The sequence below is a fragment of the Crotalus tigris genome, unplaced genomic scaffold (genome assembly GCF_016545835.1).
Source record: "Crotalus tigris isolate CLP2741 ecotype Arizona unplaced genomic scaffold, ASM1654583v1 scf7180000019173.45859301935:6455823, whole genome shotgun sequence".
Classification (NCBI taxonomy): domain Eukaryota; kingdom Metazoa; phylum Chordata; class Lepidosauria; order Squamata; family Viperidae; genus Crotalus; species Crotalus tigris.
The window spans coordinates 1,703,137-1,726,807 of record NW_024097414.1 but is presented as its reverse complement, the minus strand read 5'-3'; the positions used below and the strand labels follow the sequence as shown (position 1 = coordinate 1,726,807).

The 23,671-nt window shown below is 42.2% G+C and overlaps 1 protein-coding gene across 1 annotated transcript in view; it reads left to right on the top strand.

Annotated features, from left to right (window-relative positions):
- Positions 1 to 23,671, top strand: part of LOC120315652 — a 37,437-nt gene that overhangs the window by 11,252 nt on the left and 2,514 nt on the right. The window contains exons 17-41 of the mRNA XM_039360366.1: positions 38 to 142; positions 890 to 1,107; positions 1,350 to 1,543; positions 2,905 to 3,207; positions 3,439 to 3,644; positions 4,226 to 4,303; positions 5,638 to 5,988; positions 6,157 to 6,288; positions 7,115 to 7,264; positions 8,415 to 8,555; positions 9,034 to 9,147; positions 9,823 to 9,951; positions 11,627 to 11,785; positions 12,315 to 12,470; positions 13,642 to 13,810; positions 14,233 to 14,411; positions 15,299 to 15,391; positions 16,094 to 16,298; positions 17,376 to 17,563; positions 18,718 to 18,815; positions 20,208 to 20,392; positions 20,961 to 21,163; positions 21,778 to 21,964; positions 22,135 to 22,244; positions 23,417 to 23,539. Of these exons, the coding sequence (XP_039216300.1) occupies positions 38 to 142; positions 890 to 1,107; positions 1,350 to 1,543; positions 2,905 to 3,207; positions 3,439 to 3,644; positions 4,226 to 4,303; positions 5,638 to 5,988; positions 6,157 to 6,288; positions 7,115 to 7,264; positions 8,415 to 8,555; positions 9,034 to 9,147; positions 9,823 to 9,951; positions 11,627 to 11,785; positions 12,315 to 12,470; positions 13,642 to 13,810; positions 14,233 to 14,411; positions 15,299 to 15,391; positions 16,094 to 16,298; positions 17,376 to 17,563; positions 18,718 to 18,815; positions 20,208 to 20,392; positions 20,961 to 21,163; positions 21,778 to 21,964; positions 22,135 to 22,244; positions 23,417 to 23,539 (4,176 nt within the window). The remainder of the gene's footprint in view (positions 1 to 37; positions 143 to 889; positions 1,108 to 1,349; positions 1,544 to 2,904; positions 3,208 to 3,438; positions 3,645 to 4,225; positions 4,304 to 5,637; positions 5,989 to 6,156; positions 6,289 to 7,114; positions 7,265 to 8,414; positions 8,556 to 9,033; positions 9,148 to 9,822; positions 9,952 to 11,626; positions 11,786 to 12,314; positions 12,471 to 13,641; positions 13,811 to 14,232; positions 14,412 to 15,298; positions 15,392 to 16,093; positions 16,299 to 17,375; positions 17,564 to 18,717; positions 18,816 to 20,207; positions 20,393 to 20,960; positions 21,164 to 21,777; positions 21,965 to 22,134; positions 22,245 to 23,416; positions 23,540 to 23,671) is intronic.

Sequence of the window (23,671 nt, the reverse complement as noted above, 5' to 3'; positions counted from 1 at the left end):
CAGTTAAGCTTCTTTTAACTCCTTTTTTAAAAAACAGGTAATCCAACAGTTCAACATTTGGCTTAATGGACCAGACTCTGGATTTGAACTCTACCCTCAATTTCTTCAACAGAATTGGTCACATTTCCCGCAAACTATTCAGGTACTGGAAAAGATATTCTCCACAGTCACCTGCCATCATTTAAGTTGACTCTTTTGCCTTTTTTTCTTCCCCAATTCTATCCATTCACTAAACCAAAACACCGAACCAACACCACAGTTTGGTCAAAAGAAGAAAATCGAGCTGGTGACCTTGTGATCGTTGTTACTAGTTACATGATCAGCTAACACTGGTGTTCTAGCACTGATGATGTTACCTAGTTGGGTAATAAAACATCTACAAGAAAATAACCAAGCTCAGAGAGCACCCAGGACCCCATAGTTGTCGTTGTCGTCCTCTTCCTCCTCCTCCTTCCCTCCCTCCCTCTCTTCTAGCAATGATGATGTTACCTAGTTGGGTAATAAAACATCTGCAAGAAAACAACCAAGTTCAGAAAGCATCAAGGACCACAGTCCTCCTCCTCCTCCTCCTCTTCCTCCTCTACTCCATAAAACCCACTCCTTTATATCACTGATGATGTTGCCTAGTTTGATAATGAAACATCTGCAAAAAAAACCCCATTAAGTTCAGCTAGCACTAAGGATTGCACAATTCAACCCTCAGCTACAAATATTCTCTTCTATTGGTAGGATCTGTGATTTGCAAAATGCGCCCATTGTTTGAGGATAGTATCTTTACATACTTTCTTCTCCCGTTCTCATCATGCTTCTTTTGGCATCTGGGGCATTGATTTTGGGCCAACCAAGGACTTTAGCGCGATCTTTTGACTCTGTTTTCCTGATGCTTTAGGCCCAGGCCAGTCTAAGCTGTCACGGCCAAAACCGCCTCAACGGATCTTTTGACCTCCACACCAATTCACGGAATCTAATATTCCTGGAGGCCAATTTTGCCAATGAGATAAAAAGAAACATCCGAGCCTTTCGTGCGAGCGCTGCCCTAAAGCAAGATGTTCTAGATCAACTTAAATACCTGGGGCTGCAGTTCCTGAGTAAGGTGACACCATCAAGGTAAATAAAGTGAGGGTGGCTGATAATCCAGAGATGGCTTGAAAGAAACTTTATATCTGTACTCAGAGGAAAAACAAAAGCAGAACATCTTGACTCGTCGAAATGACCTTTCCGTAGTTCTGCAGAATTGTAAACATTATAGAAAGCTCCTTTATTTCGGTGTAAAATTGTACCGGCTGCTTTCTTAGCCTTTTTAGAATACCGATAATGTTGATTTCTCATCCGTTTCTTTCTTACAACAGGCTGCTGTTGACATCATCAGTAAAGTTGAATCATCGTTCCTTCCAGGTGGGCGTTTCAGGATCCAAGGAACAGAAAGCCGGTGTGGTGACCCTCCGTGGCCACGTGCAACACAACCTCGAAAGCATACGGCTCATCGTACCTCAAGATTTCTCCCTTAATGGTTCTCTGAAGCACCGAATCAATTTTAACGAAGGTAGAGCATCTCTGTTGGTTTGGACTGCTGAAAGAAAAGTCTTCATCGTAGTTCAGTCCAAGCTGGGAATAAACATGGCGACTGCTTTAGAAAGAAAATTGCAGTTTATTGAGGAGGAGAGCCAGACAGAAAGATGGCTCCAGCAGAAAAGAGAGAGAGCACATGTAGGGAGTGGGTTTTTATACCCTCTGGAGCCTTTTGTTTGGAGTTGTTTCCTGTTCCTCTTTGAGGCTATTTCCTGTGTCATGTATTCTGACCTGAGTCTGGGTGTGCTTTTCTGGTATTCTGATGGTTATGGGTTAATCCTATTATGTCCCAAAGGTCATATCCTGCTTCCCTGGGGCTGATGACTCTTAGAGTTTGGGTGAGGTATGTAGATTTTAGGTGTCTTTGTCTTCTTAATCTTCTAGCTTCCATCTTCCTGGATTTGCATCTGCATTTCTACAGAGCTGGCCTCTGCCTGGGGAAGAGAGACCCGGGACCATTAAGAAAACTGGGCATAATTTTCTGCCTCTTTAAGATCCTTTGAGGAAATATATTTTTCTGCCCTTTTAATATTTCCTTCTCTGGGGGGCTGACTTCCCACAGGACAATCAGATAATCAGGGCCACACTGAATGCTACCAGGTAGATCTAGGATTTTCAACTTCTGCTGCTTTGGGGAGAACAAAGGTTAACAACCTTCTGTGGTGAAGCCTCATGGTAATCGGGTTGTAATGGGGAGGCCACATGACACGGGAGGCTGCAACCATCGTAAATGCATGCTGCTTGCCAAGCACAGGTAGTCCTTGACTCACAACCACAATTGAGCCCCAAAGTTTTTGTTGCTAAGAGACACATTTATTAAGTGAAAGTTGCTCCGTTTTATGACCTTTCCTGCCACAGTTGTTAAGTGAATCACTGTGGTTGTTAAATTAGTAACACGGTTGTTAAGTGAATCTGGTTTTCCCATCGACTTTGCTTGTCAGAAGACCAGGATCCTGCAACTGTCATATAAATATGAGCCAGTTGCCAATTTGGATCACTGTGACCGTGGAGGATGCTGCAGAGGTCGTAAATGCGAAAAACGGTCGTAAGTCACTTTTTTCAGTGCCGTTGTAACTTTGAATGGTCACGAAATGAACTGTTGTAAGTTGAGGACTGCCTACATCCCAGTTTTGATGACGTGGCCATGGGGATGCTGTTACAATTGTAGGACACTTTTTTCAGTAATTTTGAAGGATTCCCAAATCCATGGTTGTAAGCCGAGGACAATCTGTCGAGAGTTACAATTTCTCTGGCAACTGTGGCAAGGCTGTAATCTCATAACCTTGGTTTATGCCGTCCTGATTCAACCCTGATTCCCTTACTTGTGTCTAACAGGTCTTGTGACCGTTGCAGTGAACCGCTCCATTTTTTCCATTCATGTCCGAAGGAAATGTCTGTTTGGAAATGAAAGCTTCTCTAGCATGAGGGTGACTGTGACCCAGGATGGCGGTAATATCTTTTCAGCCCAGGGCAAACTGAAAAATTCCCTGGAATTGAAACGAAGAATCCAAAGGGATGAAGCCCATGTCCAGAAGGGTGCAAGAGCTCTCTGTGTTGACCCTGCAGATATTTTCCTTCAGAATGAGGTTGGATTCACAGGCACACTCACACACAACATCAGCCACTGCTATGCAATAGGTAATGAATGTTGAATGGTTTGCTTCTTCATTTTAGAATCTTTGAGAAAGTTCCTTGAATTCATACTAGCTAGAATTTAAAGCTTCATCCATCACTGCGTTGTGAGGATTGGATTTTTTTGTTCAGTTCTTCTCCACAAGGACACTTAACTTTTTGTTGGTTCAGAAAAACCGTCAGGCTAGGAGGTTGAGCTCTCCACTAAACTGTCTCCTTCTCCATTGTCTTCTCCAGGACTTCCCATGGAAAGTAGCATCAAGGCCATGTATGGTCACAATGATACTTACCAGACAGTAACTGTGGACCTTCAAGGGGGCAACCAGAAGATTAGTGTCATGTTTGAAGTTGAGAAGTTGCATCCAGAAGCCCTTCAAACCCAGTTCACTGCCGTCATTAACCATAGTATTGCAGAGCTGAAGAAACATGGCCTTCCATCTCAGGTACAATGCATCTGTTACTATCAAGTAAGGGAAACAATTAGTCGGAGATTAACTAATTGCTGCAAAACAGGAATTTGACCCTCATCACTTCTTGAGTCAGCCTAAAGTACAGCTTGATAGTGGTCGGGGCAAGAGGCTCATAAGAGACTATCTCTAATTTCTCAGGGGAAAAGAATAGGGGAACAGAATTGTACTTCAATCTGGCAAGACAGATGTCAACCTTACAGGTACAGCAGATAAGAAATATAACCAGATCATCCAATTCTACTTTATTGTAAGATTAACAGAAACTCACAAGTGTGGAAGTACTATTCTCTCCCATCTCCTTTACAGTGCAAGATACTAGGAAAGATCTCCTTGTCTTACCTACTATCCAGCTGTAGGCTATGTAGCCTCTTATCTGATAATCCCCTAAGCAGCATCTCTTCACCCAATCTCCCAAAGTCATCTCCACACACCATCACACCTTAGAACTTTTCTATGCCCGTCTACTGCTCTGCCACCGAGCTATAAATCTTTCCTGGCCTACATCAAAACATGGCTTGTATTTCAGCTGTATCATCCTTGTTGATATTCTACAGGTCCAGTGTGATGGAGAACTCGGATCTCATCGGCTTTCTGTCCAATGTAGTGGAGAGTTGGCAAATCATTCTTTAGAGGTACAAGACTTTTTTCTCCAAGTTTGGGCAATGATAGCATCGACCATGAAAATTAACCTCACTAACTTTAGACTCAGAGATAGATAATAGACTGACTGGCTCACGTACCCAATTTGTGTATTTGTCTAGATCGGGGAAAAACTAAGGTGACACTTTGATCCTTTTCTCTTGTAGGCATCATTAAGAGCATTGCTCCATGGACCAGAGGTGTCCAATGACTCTGCACCCAGTGTAATGAAGGAAATGTTTTCTAATAGCAGTTTTGCTCCATGGTGTAGCCACACAGCATGCAACCTGGAGTATGTTCTGGAAACCAGCTTCAGCCATGCTTGGCCTTATCTTAAGTCTCTGGGCCTCGCCCAAGAGAATAGGGTGAAAATGGCCATCACAAGAGGGGATCCACACAAAGTCCTTGTAGAAATCGCTCTGGGAAGTTGCAAGTGGATGGGCTATGGAGATCTGAGTGCTGAGGCTGGAGGAACAGCTGCAGAATGGAGGGTGACTTTTCTGAACAAATCTGGTGCTTTGGAGGTGATCATGCAAGACTTTCTTCTAAGAGTTTCTCAAGCTCAAGAGAGTAGATGAGAAGAGGTCTCACACAGTCCGTGAAAAGCAGCATAGTAGCAGATATGATATTATAACTTATAAATTATGTATTTATTTATAAATTATAATTATAGCCAGTTTGGTCCAGTGATCAAGGCACCAAGTTAGAAACTGGGAGATCCTGAGTTAATAATAATAATAAAGTTGGAAGGGACCTTAGAGGTCATCTAGTCCAACCCCCTGCTCAGGCAGGAAACCCTATATCGTTTAAGACAAATGGCCATCCAGTCTCTTCTTAAAAACTTCCAGTATAGGAGTATTCACCACCTCTGGAGGCAGGTTGTTCCACTGGTTAATTGTTCTCACAGTCAGGAAGTTTCTCCTTAGTTCCAGGTTGTTTCTCTCCTTGGTTAGTTTCCACCCGTTGCTTCTTCTCCTGCCTTCAGGCGCTTTGGAGAATAGCTTGACTCCCTCTTCTTTGGGGCAGCCCCTGAGATATTGGAAGACTGCTATCCTGTCCCCCCTCGTCCTTCTCTTCATTAAACTAGTTCTAGTCCTGGCTTAGGCATGCAAGCCGGCTGGATGACTTTGGGACAATTTGGAGGTTTTCAAGAAGAGACCGGATAGCCATTTGTCTGAAATGGTATAGGGTCTCTTGCTTGAGCAAGGGGTTGGATTAGAAGACCTCCAAGGTCCCTTCCAACTCTGTCTTCTGTGTCCTATCTCATCCAGGTCAAAGATTAGAAATGGATTGCCTTCACACGTTTTTGTTTTGTGTCTCACAATAGGATCGTGGCTTCCCAAATTACGCACAGGTCAATGGATCGCTTCTGAAGGAGGGTGGCCGAACAGAGTTCTTCAGCAGCCTGCAAGTGGGAGACCAAGAGTCCTATTTCACAATAACAACCAAGTGCCAGCCAAAGTTCATTTTAGAAATGGAGCTAAGACACGGGCTTTCATTCTTCAGCAGGGTCCCAAAAGAAAATAAGCTGATTGTCCATTGTGGGAGACGACTCAAGCATGCCCTAAGCTTGGAACTGAAATCTGGACTTTGCCAACTCCAAGCCAGCTTGGAGATCAATGCAGGAAACCGATCCCAGTGGCAAGCAGTGATGGAGAACTCCTGCCACATGATACAGGTATAATCTTGGCCAGTGGACAGAGTAAGGAAGGTGACCTGATATTAGACTTGCATTTCTAGCGGAAGAAAGTTCTGCCAAACTGGAACTGAGAGAGCACATTTAGCTATGGTTCAATAATAACCCTCCTTAGGGGGTGCTGTGGTGAAGCTCTCGTTTTCATTTCAGGATCTTGGAATCCCAACAAAAATGAATGGATCAGGGCACGTATTAAAGGATAAGGTCAATCTTGATTCTCAAGTGGTGCTTACTGTTGGTGGAAACACTGTCGCTGCATTCCTCCTATTAAAAGGCACGGCTGTAAGTAATTGCTCGGCCAGACTGAATGACTTTTGAACGTGGAGTGTAGGGCTATTGCTAAGCCCGATTTGGCTTGCTTCTTTCGATTGTCATCTTTTATTTGCTAGAGAAAATCAGGGCTTTCAATGAGCTGGATGGCTAATGCAGGGATAGGCAACCTTAGCTCTTTTATGACTTGTGACTTCAATTCCCAGAATTCCTGAGCCAGCATGGCTCAGCTTGGAAACCTCTCTCTTTTCCCTCAGCATGGCTGGCTCAGGAATTCTGGTCCACGAGTCATAAAAAAGCCAAGGTTGCCTATCCCTGGCCTAATGTAAGGCACCTAAGGAATTTGTTGCCAGTATAGAAGCACTCGGTGTATTTGCAAATTAATAGAGAAATAATAATCCATATCTGCCTATCCCAGGTCCTTGGAAAGGACTCGTTAGGTAGACAAAAATGCCAATCCCAGTCTGAACATCTGGCCTACTGTGTGAATAATAATAATAATAATGATGATGATGATGATATCCTCATCTGTGTCGTATACATATATGTGTGTGTATGCAAAATGGTATTTTTTTGAGAGCTGTATGCAACAAAATTTCATTTTAATTTATGCTGATTAGTTTACATTTAAAGTTTCTATTCTACTCTATGCCTGAATTTTGATCATGTGACCATGAGGATACCGCAAGGGTCATATATGTGAAAAACTGTCATAAGTCCCTTTTTTTCATTGCCATTGTAACTTCAAATGGTCAACTAAATGAATTGATGTAAGTCGAGTACCTGTAGTTTTTTGTTCACTGGCACACTTGATTTCGTTTGATCATATTTCCTGCAGACTAGACAAGAATTTCACGCACTTCTGGATCAACACATCAAAGGGGCCACTCACTCTGGCATTCCTGCAAGGACAGAAGTGGATTTAATTTCAGAAAAGAGTAGGAACCTTTGTGAAAGGCTGCTTCAATTCAAGGTGGATGGCAAGCAGGTAAACCACACTTTCTTTGATTTAGGTTTCAGGTTACATGAGTTGGCTGCCTCCATCGCAGGTGAACCCCACAGGTTAGGAAAAAAGACGTATGTAAAAGTAAGATTTTCCAAACAACTAACCACAGAAACATAGAATAACTTTGGAGGTCTTCTAATCCAGCCTCATGCTTGACCAGGAGACGCTATACCATTTCAGACAAATGGTTGTTCAATCTCTTCTTTAAAACCTCCAATGTTGGAACACCCACAACTTCTGACGGCAAGCCGTTCCACTGATTAATTGTTCTCACTGTCAGGAGATTTCTCCTTAGTTTTAGGTTGCTTCTCTCCTTGATTAGATTCCATCCATTGCTTCTTGTCCTGCCTTCAGGTGCTTTGGAGAATAGCTTGACCCCCTCTTCTTTGTGGCAGCCCCTGAGATATTGAAACACTACCATCATGTCCCCCCTGGTCCTTCTTTTCAATAGACTAGACATTGGCATAAACAGGACCAGACTTCTTTTAAACAAGGGCTTTATGCTCAGATGTCAAAGATGACCAATGCTCTATTTGCTCCTTGGATAAGTTGTACAGTTCCTACGAAGAACTGGACAAAAAAAACAACAACCCCAATTTATCTTAGGAAAAAACAAGGTTGTGATCTTGTAATGATGACCTCCATTCTTGCAAAACTGTGGGAGGAATGATGAGAAGATGAAGCTTTCCAATCTTAATCTCTTAATCCAAAATAAAGCATGACCTTTGAAACTCAAATACTTTGGCCACCTAATGAGAAGGAAGGACTCACTGGAGAAGGGCCTAATGCTGGTAAAGATTGAGGGCAATAGAAGAAGGGGACAACAGAGAATGAGATGGCTGGATGGAGTCACTGAAGCAGTAGGTGTGAACTTAAATGGACTCCAGAAGATGGTAGAGGACAGGAAGACCTGGAGGAATATTGTCCATGGGGTCGCGATGGGTTGGACACGACTTCGCAATTACAACAACAAAGCATGACCTTGTTCCCCCACATTTACATTTCCGGTAAAAATCCAGCCACTCTCATCCAATCCTGCGTGAAAAGAACCAAATCATTTCCTAGCCTCTTTGCCAAAAGTGAAGGTTACATTACTCCATTATGTGACATCTCTTTCTGCTGATAACCACAGGCCTTGGTGTCTTCTTCTCTCAAGCGTGGAAGAGCCCAGATTGCTTATTCTGCCATTATCGCACAGCCTTTTAACTTCACGATGAAGCACATTGAGGTTAGCTCCCTGACCCAAAGCCACAAAGGAGCATATGCGCAACAGGTAATTGGAGAGAATGATCTCCAAGGTGTTCTACTCTGCATTAATTTGTTCAAAAATAAATGTATCTGATTAAGTCCAACCATTCCTTCTTCTAAGGAATGAGATATTGTGAAGCTGGATCCACTTAAATTTGACCAGAGAATTAGCTGCCTGGAATGGAGTTACACTCTGTAAATAAAAATGAAAATGTTTCAAAACATAACTGGTTTGAGAAATGCAGTAATGGGAGCTGATGGTTTTTCTTGAATAGTACTAAGAAACAAAGGTTCCCTAATATCCAGTGTTAAACAACCAACATGATATCATGGTTGACTTTGAGTTGGGATCAGAGAGATCTAGGTTGAAGTCGGCACATAGGTTGTGAAGTCTGTGCAGTTTGTCAGATGACTTTGGAGCATCCCTCTCTTGCAGCCAAATTGTGTGGAGATATTGTTGTCCCCTTTGAGCTTTCAAGAGAAATTTCTTTTCTGAGTTTTAGATGCAAATAGCTTGGAACCATGGCCAGCCGGCCTGGATGAACTTCACGTTTGGAGACAAGTCCAGGGTGAGGGACACATTTTGGGATACTTGTATCACAGCTTCTTCTGGACAGGTATGAATGTTGGCTTTCAGCAAAAAGGGATTTCAGGGTTGGGCAGTGAGTGGACTATCCAGAGACACAAAAAAGATATAAACAGTGGAAAGGAATAACATAATTTGGGGAGACAAATCAGATGTGGCATTACTGTAAGTGTATCTTTGAGTTTGATAGAAGTAGCAATAACACCGAGACTTATATATCACTTCACAGTGCTTTATAACCCTCTCTAAGCAGTTTACAGAGTCAGCATATTGACCCCCCCCCAACAATCTGGGTTCTCATTTTACCGACTTCGGAAGGATGGAAGGCTGAGTCAACCTTGAGCCGGTCAGGATCGAACTGCTGGCAGTGGACAGAGTTAGTCTGCGGTATTGCATTCTAAGCACTGCCCCAACATGGCCCACTTCTTTTGAGTTTGATACAGCAAAATCTTTAAATTCAAATAATTTAAAGAGTGCGCGATCAGGGTGGAGAAGGACTCTAATAAACTGGTTTTGCTTTACTGTAGACCTCAGGAATGGTCCTCTTCAGAAGCTTGAGGAAGCTTCAGAAAAATTCCTGGGAAATCAAGAAAGAACACCTGGGAAACAGAATGTGCTTTATGCCAAAAGAATTGATTCAATTTTTCTCCAGGGCTAGTGAGCCAAAAGGTGGCCTCCAACAATGTTTTACATTCTTTTTTGGCAGCTTAAAAACATCCTAACTATTGCAAGTCTCCAGGCCTGTGGCTCCCTTAAGCAGACAGCAGCCATGTTGAATCAGCACCTAGATCTTACATGGGATAACAAGATGGTTGTACAACATCTGACCTATGAGGTAAAGGAAAGCTGGTTTCGTCATCAAACTTTCAGTCTCCCTGCTTACTGAAGGCAGGATTTGTAGTTCTTGGAACACAAAGTGTGTGTGATCCTGGGTCTCTGATAAAGATTCAGAGGCGTAAATAAACAGCCGCCAAAAGACAATCAGGAAATCTTTGCAGAATAATCTAGTCTAGTGAAAAGAAGGACTAGAGATGACATGATAGCGGTGTTCTAATATTTGAAAGAAGAGGGGATCAACCTTGTTTTCCAAAGCACCAGAGAGCAGGATAAGAAACAACGGATGGAAACTAATCAAGGAGAGAAGCAATCTGGAATTAAGGAGAAACTTCCTAATGGTGAGGACAATTAACCAGTGGAACAGCTTGCCTCCAGAAGTTGTGGGTGCTTCATCACTGGAGGTTTTTAAGAAGAAATTGGACAGCCATTTATCTGAAATGGTATAGGTCTCCTGATTGATCAGGGGGTTGGACTAGAAGACCTCCAAGGTCCCTTCCAATTCTGTTGTTTTGTTAAATTAGTGGACCAGCGAATATACATCATAATATATTGACTCTAGGTGGAAAACAGTTCACTCGGTGGAATTCACGTAACACCATTCTTTTCATCTCAACAAATCTTGCTAACGAAAACTGGGATAATATCGCTTGGAAAAGAATCAAGTCCAGGATGAGTTACTTGCCAACAATCCTCAGATATAAAACAAAGGTCAGGAACCAATACGGCTTCTAACTGCAGTCATACAACCTTGATGTACAGGCACATTACTGCACCCTTAGATACCCACAACTCCGGTAAGGTTTGGTAAAATCTCAAATCAAGAACATGGAATAACAGAGTTGAAGGGACCTTGGAGGTCTTCTAGTCCAACCCCCTGCTCAGACAGGAAACCCTATACTATTTCAGACAAATTGTGGTCCAATCTCTTCTTAAAAATTTCTAGTGTTGGAGTACCCACAACTTCTTGAGGCAAGTTATTCCACTGGTTACTTGTTCCAGGTCTGCACAAATCTCAGAAGAGTCAGTAAACTCTCATGAGATATCAACAAATTTCTCATGAAATTTCATCAGCTCTCCTCCTGGAGTGTTTTTCAAGCAACATTTGGCTTAATTGGGGAAGCAACACGTGTCATGGGACCTGCAGCTTCCAACCTGCTAACACAAGAAGAAAAGAGACCTTCACCCAACAAAGTGGCAATATAATTGTGGGGCTTTTTATGATGTGAAATTAAGATTGGATTACAATGTTTTTATAAATGTGCTAGGAGAGATTATATCTCTACCTAAACATTTCTCTGAGATAATTAATTCAATTAAGTTCCCATTCAAACATGGAGCTCATTGCTTGTCTTTGGGTCTCAATTCAAATAAACTAAATTATTGTAGTTGAATACAATGAAGAAAAGATACATACACAGACTCTCTAGATTCAATGCTTTGAATTTTAAAGGACAGGGGAATAATAATGAAGTGAAACAGAACGAATGTGTTTACAATGTATGTGAATTCTGCTGTGATTCTGGGCCTCTGTCCCAATCATTTTATTTTAATTATTGTATTAAACATTTCCGGAAAGAAAAAAAAAATACATAACAATGTAGGTCCTTTTTGTCACCCCCTTCTCAGAATGTGCCACAGTTTTATTTCTGCCTCCTTCTTTTCTTTGACTGCAGAGAAGCCAAAAGTTGCATCAGGATAAAATGCTGGTACAAGCTACTTTAAAGAATCTCTTGACCTCGTGTTCCCATCAGCGTATTCTGGGAAAAGTTGAAACGGATTATTCGTCTTGGCTAAACTATGACGTGAGACTCGGGATGTGTGATCTCCCAAATGTGAGTGATGATTTGGAAGGGTTTCAGCCAGAAAGTATTTTAATAACTTCTGGATGTGAGGGGTCCTTGATGCTGGTTGTTTTCTTACATAATATCTCATTACTAGTAACCCTATTCCATTACCAGCACTGATGATGTTATCTAGTTTGGTAATGAAACGTCTGCAAGAAAACAATCGGGATCAGACAGCACCAAGGACCCCACAGTCATTGTCCTCCTCTTCCTCCTCCTCCCCCCCTCCTCCTCCCCTTCCCCCTCCCCCTCCCCCTCCCATTCTCTTTCTCTCCACTTTGTAAACCCCACTCCCTTCTAGCACTGATGATGTTACCTAGTTGGGCAATGAAATATCTGCAAGAAAACAACCAAGCTCAGAGAGCACCAAGGACCCCTCATTTCAACTCTAAGCTGCAAATATTCTCTTTTATTGCTACTTCTGAATGTGTTCTGGGTTCCAACCTAGAGCTCTCCAATTGTCCATTGTTTTCTGAAGACTGACCGTCCCTGACCTTATTTGCTTCGTACCCTCTAGGCAATTGCTCTTTCCGGAAAATTCCAACTAAACCAGGGAGACACTGCCGTACGATCCGAAGGGAAAATCAGCCTTGGAGACAATGAAGGGGCAATTATGGTGGCTTTACAGAACAACAGCAAGCTGGAAATGAGGAACTACTCGGCGGAATTTTCAGTGAGCTGGTGGTAACTAATAAGGGGAAATGCTGCATCTTTCTGGTTCTTTTTTCTTCTTCTTTGAACTCATAAAAAGATAGCAATGCTGTTTTCTCATCTTAGATTGCCCCAGAAGGTGACTATGGGAAAAGGGGAGGGGGCATGATGTGGCTTATCTTAAAGACAAATGTGTACCATTTTGTACTAGAATAGAATAGAATAGAATAGAATTTTTTTTCTTTTAATGACCCCATAATCCCTTGTATTGGGGTGGAATTGGGGCAACTGAATGGAGCTGAGCGTTTACTGGCTGGATGCTCTTCCCAACACCTATGTGGAGCTCAGAGCAGATATTTTCTTTTTGCATCCCAAGAGAGAAATATATCTGCCACTCCCTAGGATTGAATTCACAGCCTCCTGATAGGCCACCATGCTGCTCAAAGAAAATAGTAGTAGTAGTAGTAGTAGTAGTAGTAGTAGTAGTAATAATAATAATAATAATAATAGGAGGAGGAGGAGGAGGAGAAGGAGAATGGGGAAACTTAGCAGGAACATAGCTGAATGAGGTGGTGATATGAAGTCTCTTAAGCTTTGGGAAAAACAAGCAAAGGTATATCTGTGCATCCTGTTCTGAGCAATTTTTGACTGCAAAAGCCTCCCTCCCAAGATAAATGCAACTATCAGGAGATTAGTTATACAGTAGCTGCCTGAAACATCTTTTTAACATACCATTCAACGGGTTAGTGAGTATACACTGCCACCTCATGATCGAGATAGTCAACAGTTTACATCAAGAGGAGAATCCACAATCCATATGAGCCAAAAACACCCCTCTTATTATGACATCCATCATCAACTCTCCCACGAGTTTGTAAAATCACAGTTATCCTGAAAGCAGAAATGGGAACTGATGATGTCCATAATGCTTTCTCCCCAAGCCATGTTTTTAACCTTCTCCCAAAGCCGATGAGAAAGTAGACATGGGCTGAATCCTTCTTGAAACTTAAACTTGAAATGGTGTTGGATGGAACAAAAATATTGGTGAAAGAGCAGATCCAGCAAAGAGTTAGTTGTTGCTAGGCATAAACAATCTAGCTCAGGGACCAAAGATGGTAACTCTCTAATTTTTTTCCCATAATTACACTATTTTACCCTGTAGTGTACATGTGAGATTTGTCTCCCTTGCATAGCTAAAAGGACCTGAGGCTATTTGGATGGATGTGAAGGCCTATGTGACCTCTTCAGTTGATCAAAGCCAAGTCCTTGTTGAGGGAAAGATGGATCAACCAAACGAGAAAGTGAAAATAATAGCCATCAAAGGGAAAGGGTGTCTTCGGTATTACACAGGATACTTGAAAGGTAAATTCAACAATATAGGTGCCTATTCCCTTCCTTGATTTTCAAAATTTGCCTCTTCTGAAAGGAATTACTACAAAAATTTTCCCTCCTTCCTTTCTTCCTTCCTCCCTCCCTCCTACCCTCCCTCCCTCCCTCCCTTTTTCTTTCTTTCTTTCTTTCTTTCTTTCTTTCTTTCTTTCTTTCTTTCTTTCTTTCTTTCTTTCAATCTTTCTTTCTTTTTTTCTTTCAATCTTTCTTTCTTTCTTTCTGCTTTCCTGCCTCTTTCATTCTGCCTCCTTCCTCTCTCCCTCTCTCTCTCCCTCCTTCTTTCTTTCTTTCTTTTTGCCTTCCTGGCTCTTTATATCTCCTTCCTTCCTTCCTTCTTTCCTTCTTCCTTCCTTCCTCTTTCTTTCTGCCATCCTGCCTTCCTCTCTTTCTCATAGGAAATTCTGAGGACAGACTAGAATTTGCAGCTTGTATGAATGGTCAAAAGCATGTGGCACTCAACGCTCGCCTCCTTGTAAACAGACATGAAGAAACAGGATATGTCACCATGGAAGCATCTAACCAAAGTCTAAATCTGAAGGCCCATGGCTGTTGGGATCTCATCATGAAGACTGAGGTGAGATGCCATTCGTCAAAAAAGGACCTGGTCTGTCTTTCTCTCATTCAGTTTCCTACGTGGCAAACCAATAAACAAATTTAGCTTAAAAAGTAAGTGCATGTAAAAGGTCGTAGAGATGCAGCTACAGTACTAGATTTGTAGCTGACCTTGTTAACAAATTGGATCCATGCTATAACTGTGTTGGAGCCCACATTTTAAGAAAATCCCTATGTGACGGCCTCTCTCAAACAAATTAATCTTTAATTATGGTAGTTAGATGCAATTAAGTTGACTTCAGCTCTTGGTGCCTGTACAGTATGTTCAATTCTTACCACCTTACTCAATCTTCAGTTATAACCCATAGTATTTTGATGGACATTCCAGATATCTCCTTGATTTCATTCAGTGTCTTCCCCTTCTTCCAATTCCTTCAAACTTGTCAAGAATAATCTTTGTGGTTTTTTTTAATCCATCAACATTGCATGCTCAAAATATATCAATGTCTGCTTACCGGTCTTCATCTCGTAAGTCAGCCTTTATTTGTCTGGGACTGATCAATGGCTTCTTCTTGCAGTCCACGGGACTCTAATAAGCAATGACAAATCCATAATTTTAAGACATTTATCTTTCCTTTCTCCAAGTCCAACAGTTTCAGTTTTTAGCTTTAGCATCAGAACGACCATTAACTACTGTGATATTCATTGTCATAGAAATGTCCTCATCAATATTTATTCCACCCTCCTTCTTTTTTCTTTCTCTTTTTCTTTCTTTCCTTCCTTCTTTCCTCCCTCCCTCCCTCTTTCTTTCTGCTTTCCTGCCTCTTTATATCTTCTTCCTTCCTCCTTCCCTCTCTTCCTATTAATTTACTATATTAATTACCTTAAGAGTCTTTCCAATTCTTACAGTCAAAACTGGGTGAGATTGCATCTGATCTCCAGCACAGACTGGCGGCAAAAATAAAAAAAGGGGAGGAACGTATTCAGGACTTCAGAAAATCGGTAAGATATTAGGTAGCGACTGTGTGCATGTGTGTATGTGAATCTCATTTTTAAGCACCCAACTCTGTAGTTTAATCTTTTATTCAAGGAAGTAACCCTAATTCCATACAAAAATCTGGATTCCGTTCAGATTTTCTAACGATGCGTTGAATCCTGGATCAAACTGAGATTTATTTTCTTGGAAAGAAAAATTATGCAGCTCCCTGATGTCTATCAACTTTACATATTTACTTTAAAAAAAAAAACAAATATAGGTAATCCTCAAATTATGAACACAACTGGGATCAGAATTTCTGTTCCTAAGCAAAGCAGGTGTTAAAGGAATCATGTCCAATTTTATGATCATTTTGCCATGGTTCTTAAGCAAATCACGGTAGTTGTTAAATGAATTGCGTTCAACATTTCAGACAAATGCTTGTCCAATCACTTCTTAACAACTTCCAGTGTTGGAGCATTCACAATTTCTGGAGGCAGGTTGTTCCACTGGTTAATTGGTCTAAGGAAATTTCTCCTTAGTTTCAGGGTGCTTCTCTCTCTCCTTAGTTCGAGATAACCTGGTGAACGTGAAAAACGGGATTTGTGAACACACTCAAATTCACAGACATGAATTTGACATTTTATGAAGACCATTTTGGGCGCGAGAGATACACAGAAATCCAGAGAGATCAAATTACCTTTTTTTCAATATGGTTTGTACTATAGATCCAGCACATTGAATTTCTGTATGATGCTGTCAGCTGGTCTTTAGAAGCCTCCCAAGAGATGGTACAACTCCTGCACAGTGGGACAAGCCACATTGCTCAGATGTGGGAGCAGAGTGGATTTAAGCAACTCCTACGGGATCATCTCCCCATGTACCTGAGGAAGCTTCAAAGCATCCTACAACAGATCCAACTGGAGCTGCAAAGTAAGCACAGATGGGCAAAAGAAAGATATAAAATACAGAGGGAATAGCAGCCTTGAGGGACAGGAAGAAGGCAGTGATCAGATAAAAGAGTCCTGAGTCCCAGCCAAGAAAGTAACATGAGTCAACATCCTTCTTACTTCATACAAAGATAAAGGGAGGGGGAGAGAAACACATGCAGATTGGCAGGAAATCTATTTATTATTATTATTTATTAAATTGTTATCCCATCTTTATTACTTTTTAGGTAATGCATGGTGGTAAACATAAATAAGGCTCTTTCCACTTATCTTTGTCATGGGAAAAATTTGTTAAAAAGAAACAAGAGACAACACACAACAAAATTCTCATTTTAGTATCCAGACGTTTATTTAAATTCAGCACTTACATTTCAACAACCTATTGCAATAAGGACCAAACGGACAGCAGTCATTAAGTATGACAGCTGGGCCAGGTGGCAACACCCAAATCTTTGAAGCAGGCTTTATACCTTAACATTGTGCCCACCTCTAGCATTCTGGTGCCACCCAACAGTAACTAAATTTTGCTGTATTCAAAGAACTGGTTGGCTTCCAGAAGTCCAGTCTAGGTCTCAGAGATCTGGAGAAGACCTCCCAGACCTAGCACAGCCTGCTGGAAGTGCATGGATGCCACTTCTGGAAGTCTGTTCTAGGCTTTGGAGGCCTCCTAGGCCTAGAACGACCCGCCAAAAGTGCATGGATGCCACTTCTGGAAGTCCATTCTAGGCCTCGGAGGCCCAGGCCTGCATCGAATAAGAGAACCGGTTGTTCAGGTATTTAAATTCCACCACTGGATACATGGCTTTAAACTCAAAATAATTTAGGTGCTGGAAGTCTTGCAATCTCATTCCATTTGTGTCAACAAATCTTGCTAAAGAAAACACCGTGGGGATTGCCCTGAGAAAGAATTACGTGGATTTTAGCAGATGTGAAGGACATCGGCCATTAAGTTCTTGGAAAATATCTATTAAAGCTCCTTCAGGATGATAGGGCTTTATGGTAGATCTTCATGATTTTAATAGTTTTGTTCTTATTGTGTTTTTAAAACATCTTACTCAAGAGCCACTAACCACCCTAAAAGATGCCTACTATGATGTGACTTTGAAACCGTTGGATGAAGTTTGGCAACAGAAGACCGATGCGTATCTGAAGAAACTTCAGGCACTGGTGCCCAATGTTGTGAAAGACGTATGGCTGATGGAACCCATCCAGGTTGCAATGAGATTTCTGAAAACTGGCTTTGATATGGTTGGTATTATATACTTTCTCTTGCACACAGTTCCGTGTAGGACTTTTCTTAACAGGCTGCAAGGATGCTGCCTTGATCCTCTCAAAGAGAACGCTGAGGGTGCATGCTTCCATGTGCTTGGCCGGATCTTGTGAGTAAAATCTCCCACTTCCTGTTATATATGGCTTCCACAAATAAAATGAAATCAGATTCCTGTCCAAACCTTATCTAGTGAATAGGGATCTGTCGGACTCAAGTGACCAGTGACTAGCTTTAATCAGCAACTTTATTGCTTTCTACCTATACTACAAAAATCACTGCACACTCTTTGCTTTCCCCTAACAACAATCGCAAGGACTCCAGGCTAGGTCCCTGTTTGATCCTCCTTCAAGCCTGGCTGGCAGTTTCTCAACAGGACCTCTGCTAGGCAATGGATCCCAATTCTTCTGCTGAACATAAATGATCTGGAAGTCATTGTTTTAATTTTAGGTGGTGGTGTCAAAACCTGCAAGATGGCAGGCACGGTGTTGTGATCAAACCCCCATCCCATTTGGATGTGCATCCAATGGTGATTCAATGTCCTTCCTGCCACCTTGTAGATTTCAATCTTTCCTTAGATATCCATGTTTATGATGATGCTCCGGGGTTTCATGGAAAATGTAAATGAATGTTTGTCACCCACAACTGATGGACTCTTGTTTGGACTGCCTTTTCTGAGCAACGTTTGACAAGAAGAATCTTCACCCTGGAATAAATTATTCTGAGAAGGTCTGTCCAAGTTGCAGACTTTCCTTATCCTTCCCCGGCTCTGTTCCTGGGCTGAGAATTTGGGAATACAATTCCACACTCAGAAATACACGTCAAGGAAGGAAAGAAGTACAGGATTAGAATTTTGATTTTTATTTTGAACCATTTCTTCTTTTCACAGACCCACAGTTCCTGTCCTCCGGTTTAAAGATCAATTAAATATTTGTTCTGATGGTTTTTAATTATTTCTGTAGTGCCTGTTTTCCTCGTAAACCAGGGAGAGTTGTACAATAATGAATAAATATGTTTATTTATTCATTATAAAAATATAATGAATAAATAAACATATGTTCGTTTGGCGTTTAAATGCTTAATTCTGTTTTAATAATAAAATCTATACCTGATTATTATTTTATCATGATAACAGGCAACCCAACAGATACTACACTGGGCAGAAGCCAAATTATCCCGAATGTTGAGCAAGTTCCGAAAATCTATATCGAATCTGTACAGATTTTCATCCAGGTAGCAAACTGTGGACTTTTTCCCCCTCTCTTTTATGATTTCTTATTACATAGCTGTCTTCTCCTTGTTTTGCCTCTGATTATGTCCCAACTGTAGTTGTATATTGAGGACTATCTTCCCTCCACTCTAACAGACTTTTCAGGTAGTCCTCAACTTACAACAGTTTGGCTGGTTTTCAAGTGTGGCTTGGTAAAATAAGAGTCCAGGTATTTGCTTTGATACACGTTCATTCAGCTGATTAAAGATGGCGTCCCTCCAAGCAAGAGAGAACCTTGAACAGAAGATCACACACATATTTATGCTTTCCTTGCTTATCACTTTGTCACACAGGGGGTGTCACACATGGAGTCACATTGCAAGCTGGCACTCAGTAGATAAGATCAAGAAGTACAGAAATAGTCCACCACCTCCCTTGGTGGGATTCCAAGGATATTGGGTGGTATCCAGTGGTGGGATTCAGCCGGTTCGCACCACTTCGGCAGAACCGGTAGCTAATTTTATGTTGCCCAGGCCCGGAACGGACTTCTGGAAGCAGCATCCACGCAGAGAACCGGTTGTTCACATATTTGAATCCCACCACTCCTTCCTTCCTTCCTTCCTTCCTTCCTTCCTTCCTTCCTTCCTTCCTTCCTTCCTTCCTTCCTTCCTTCCGTCCTTCCTTCCTTCCTTCCTTCCTTCCTTCCTTCCTTCCTTCCTGTGGTGGGATTCAGCCGGTTCGCACCACTTCGGCAGAACTGGTAGCTAATTTTATGTTGCCCAGGCCCAGAACAGTCTTCCGGAAGCAGCATCCACGCAGAGAACCGGCTGTTCACATATTTGAATCCCACCACTGGTGGTATCTCAGGGACATTGGCTGATCCCTGGGGAACTTTCCATGACTTTAAAGGCCTGCTGAGGCCACTGAGTTAGCTGCACATATCTTCCTTCAAGGCTGTCATTGCATTCCTGATCAACACAACCATTCATTTAGTGGCGACAGTATCTGAAGTTACAACAGCACAGGAAAAAAAGTGACTTGTGACTAACTTTCACGCATATGACCCTGGCAGCATCCCCACGGCCGCGTGATCCAAATTCAGACACTTAGCAACTGACGCATATTTATGATGGTTGCAATAAAAGGTCATCCCCTTTTGTGATTTTCTGACAAGCAAGGTCCATGGGGAAGCTAGCTTTACAACCGGGTTGCTCATTAAGCTGCAGTCGTTAGCCGCTGTGGCAAACAAAAAGTCATAAAATGAAGCCAAACTCACTTAGCAATAGAATTATGAGCCCAGTTATGACTGTTAAGTCGAGGACTACCTATCATGGGTTCTGCAGGCTCTTGAGTTTTATGGGTGCATTTTGAAAGCTGCTTCAAGTCAATAATTCATCCGCGTGGGTGCCTTGCAGGAACTGTTCTGTGGCCCTGAGTTTGCCTGCCATGCCCGAAGGAGAAGCCACATTAGATTTGGTCAACCTCACAAACCACATCATCGAAGAGAAAGTCATGAAGTCCCTTAGAGGCCTATATCACATCAATCTGGCTGCAGAATATTACAAATTCAAGCGAGCCATCATGGAGAGCCCTTTTGAACGTAAGTTCTTGGAGCACCTTCATTTTGATCCCTCTGCTTCTTTTACAGCCCTTGAAAGATGATGATGATGAAGAAGAAGAAGCTAGGGTTTGTTTGTTTGTAACACGGTGGTTATGAGTTTCCCCCCACTGAAGAGGTCCTCCTCCCCACAAGGGACTCTACAAAACCAACAAGTAACTCAGGGGTGTCCAACCTTGGCAACTTGAAGACCTGGCTGGGGATTTCTGGGAGTTGAAGTCCACAGGTCTTAAAAGCGGCTAAGCTTGGACACTCCTGCTCTAAATTATAAACTCTTCCATTCCATAGTTGAAGGATGGAGGCATCTAGATGGCTTCTAGACAATGAAGACTAGTCTCAAAGAAAGTTAGGATAAAATCTGAATTCAAGGCCTTATTTCAGAATAATATTAGGGTTTAGTCGGGGAGTCCAAAAGTCTAATCTTTTTCTGACCCAACGGCCATGCTGGCTGGGGAACTCTGGGAGTTGAAGTCCACAGCTGAGGTCTTAAAGTGGCCAAGATTGGACTCCTTGAAGTAACTGTGTGATTCTATGTTTGGACTCCATCCAGATCATGCCTTGTTGATGGGTACCAAGCACCTGTGGACATTTGATGGGAAAATGTACAGCTTGACCTCCAACTGTAGTATACTGCTGGCCAAAGATTTTTCCCAGAATGCCTTTACAGTCATCCTAAACCAGAGCAGTGGTGTGGACAGGTCTCTATACCTCAACATGAACAAAAGAGTGGTCATCCTTTACCCTGAACAGAAGGTAAAAGTTGGATCTTGAGTTAAAGTTTTAGCTATTATCAGTCCAGACAGAAGCAAAATGGATGGATGGAGATGCTAAAGTAAATTAAACGTGCATCTAAGCTTTTAGGTATTTTTTGATATTTCCAACCCGGTGATATGTATGTCAACTATCCACCCTTTCCTATTTTGGATAACATAACAACAAATCCCAAGGCACTAAACCAAGAATTTGGGTTCATAGAACACAGAATAATGAATAGACTTGGAAGGGTTCTTGAAGGTCATCTAGTCCAACCCCCTTGCTTGAGCAGGAGACCTCATACCATTCTGGACAAATGGTTTTCCAATCTCTTCTTGAAAACCTCCAGTGATGGAACACCCATATGGAAGCAAGCCATTCCATTGATGATTTGTTCTCCCAATTTCTCCTTAGTTCTAGATTGGATCTCAGTTGGATCACCTAGGTCAACCTTAGATTGAGTTCAATTTAGGTTGGAAAAGTGACTCAGTCTACATACTCAGCTAAGATTTAAGAGTAACCTAAATCAACCATATATTTTCACTGGCTTGCATTTAGCCCTTTGCAAGCAATCTCCCAAAATTGGATTTTTTTTTAACTTTCTTTTCAAATAGATCTACAAGCAGTACAACACTTCCCTGCTGAAGGACTGCGGGAGTTTTGACATTCCTCTCCAAGGAAATGGCACCACCGTCCAGGTGGACACAAACCATGTTGAAATGATTGCAGCTGATGGAGCCTTGATTTTCTGTGACCTTGGCTACGACTTCTGCACCTTCACCTTGGATGGATGGCATCATGGTTTGTCCGAAGCATTCAGATATGACATAAGCATTCCCTTTAAGAATGAACGGATGTTCCTAAATGCCTTCTTAGAACATTAAAATAATATAGCAGCACGGGACGTTCTCTGATTCTGCCAAAGCTGCCCTTGTAATCTGCAGCGTTTCATTTTTCCCCGTTCTTTCTAGGTGTGTCTGCTGGTCTTTTGGGTACCAACGATAATGAAGCTGGCAATGAATGGATGCTTCCGGACCGCTCCCTGGCTAAGAGCTTGTCAGAATTCATACAAGCCTGGCAGGTATTTAGCAGAGGAAATACTGAACTTTAGTAACCTAAAAGGAAAGATGCTATAACCATCGTCTAAGATAGGGCTAGGGGGCACAATAGCTCAGTGGTCGAAGACACTGAGCTTATCAGCTGGAAAGCTGATAGCCTGGGTTCAAGGCCCGAGCACTGGATGATGGGGTGAGTCCCTGTTATTTGCTCCAGCTCCTGCCCACCTAGCATGCAAATGCGAGTAGATAAATAGGTGCCACTTCGGTGGGAAGCTAATGGTGTTCCATGTGCCTTTGACGTATCACATGCTGGTCACATGGCCATGGAAAATGTCTTTGGAAAATGCTGGCTTCCTCATCCAAGAAAGGGAGATGGGCACCATGCCCTAAAGTGGGATACGACTAGACCAGGAAACCTTTATCTTTCTTAGCCTAAAAGGAGAGATGCAATAACTGTTGACTAAGATAGGGCTGTATGAGTGATCCTTGTCACTCTCTGAGCTTGGTTGTTTTCTTGCAGACATTTCATTAGCCAAATTAGGTAACATCATCAGTGCTAGGAGGGAGTGGGATTTGCAGGGGGGAGGAGGAGGAGGAGGAGGAGGAGGAGAACAATAACAACAACAACAACTGTAGGTGCTTGGTGCTCTCTGAGCTTGGTTGTTTTCTCGCAGACGCTTCATTAGCCAAACTAGCTAACGTCATTAGTGGGCAATGAGGCGTCTGCAAGAAAACAGCCAAGCTCAGAGAGCACCAAGGATCCTTCATTCCAATCCTGAACTGCAGATATTTGTGTCCTTCTGACAAGCCAAGTCCATGGGGAAGCCAGATCCCCTTAAACGCTGTGTTGCTGGCTTCACAACTGCCACGATTCCCTTCACAACGGTGGCCAGAAAGGTTGCAAAATGAGGCAAAACTCACTGAACTGTCTCGCTTAGCGACGGAAATTTTGTACTGTCAAGAAACGGTCAAGAAACAGCTGAACGTAGCGACAAAGCCAACGAACAAAGTGCCGATGGTGGAACTCATAAAATATGTACGAATGGCTGGTGTCTTTAGAGATGTGGTATTTGCTGAATGCATAACCGTTCATGCTGGGTAAATAACCTTGTCCTTCAAGGCAGGCGTAGGCTATCCAACGCAAACTCTGAATTGCTTATACTGACAGCGGTGTGTTTGATTTTTCTCCTCCAAGGTGAACGGCCGTTGCAGTGAGGTCAAGAGAGATGACAAATCTTGCATCCATGCGCAGAGCGCTGAAATCTGTCAGACTTTTTTCCAGGAGTCCACCTCCCCTTTTAGGAACTGTTTTGGAGTGGTAAGAATATAATGCTAATGATGTATAAATGATTTAGGGATTGGTTCTTAAGAAAAAAAATAGAAAAAAGTGAATTGGAAACATTTGTCTGGGATGATGTAAGAATTGCCATTGGCAGGGGGGTTAGACTAG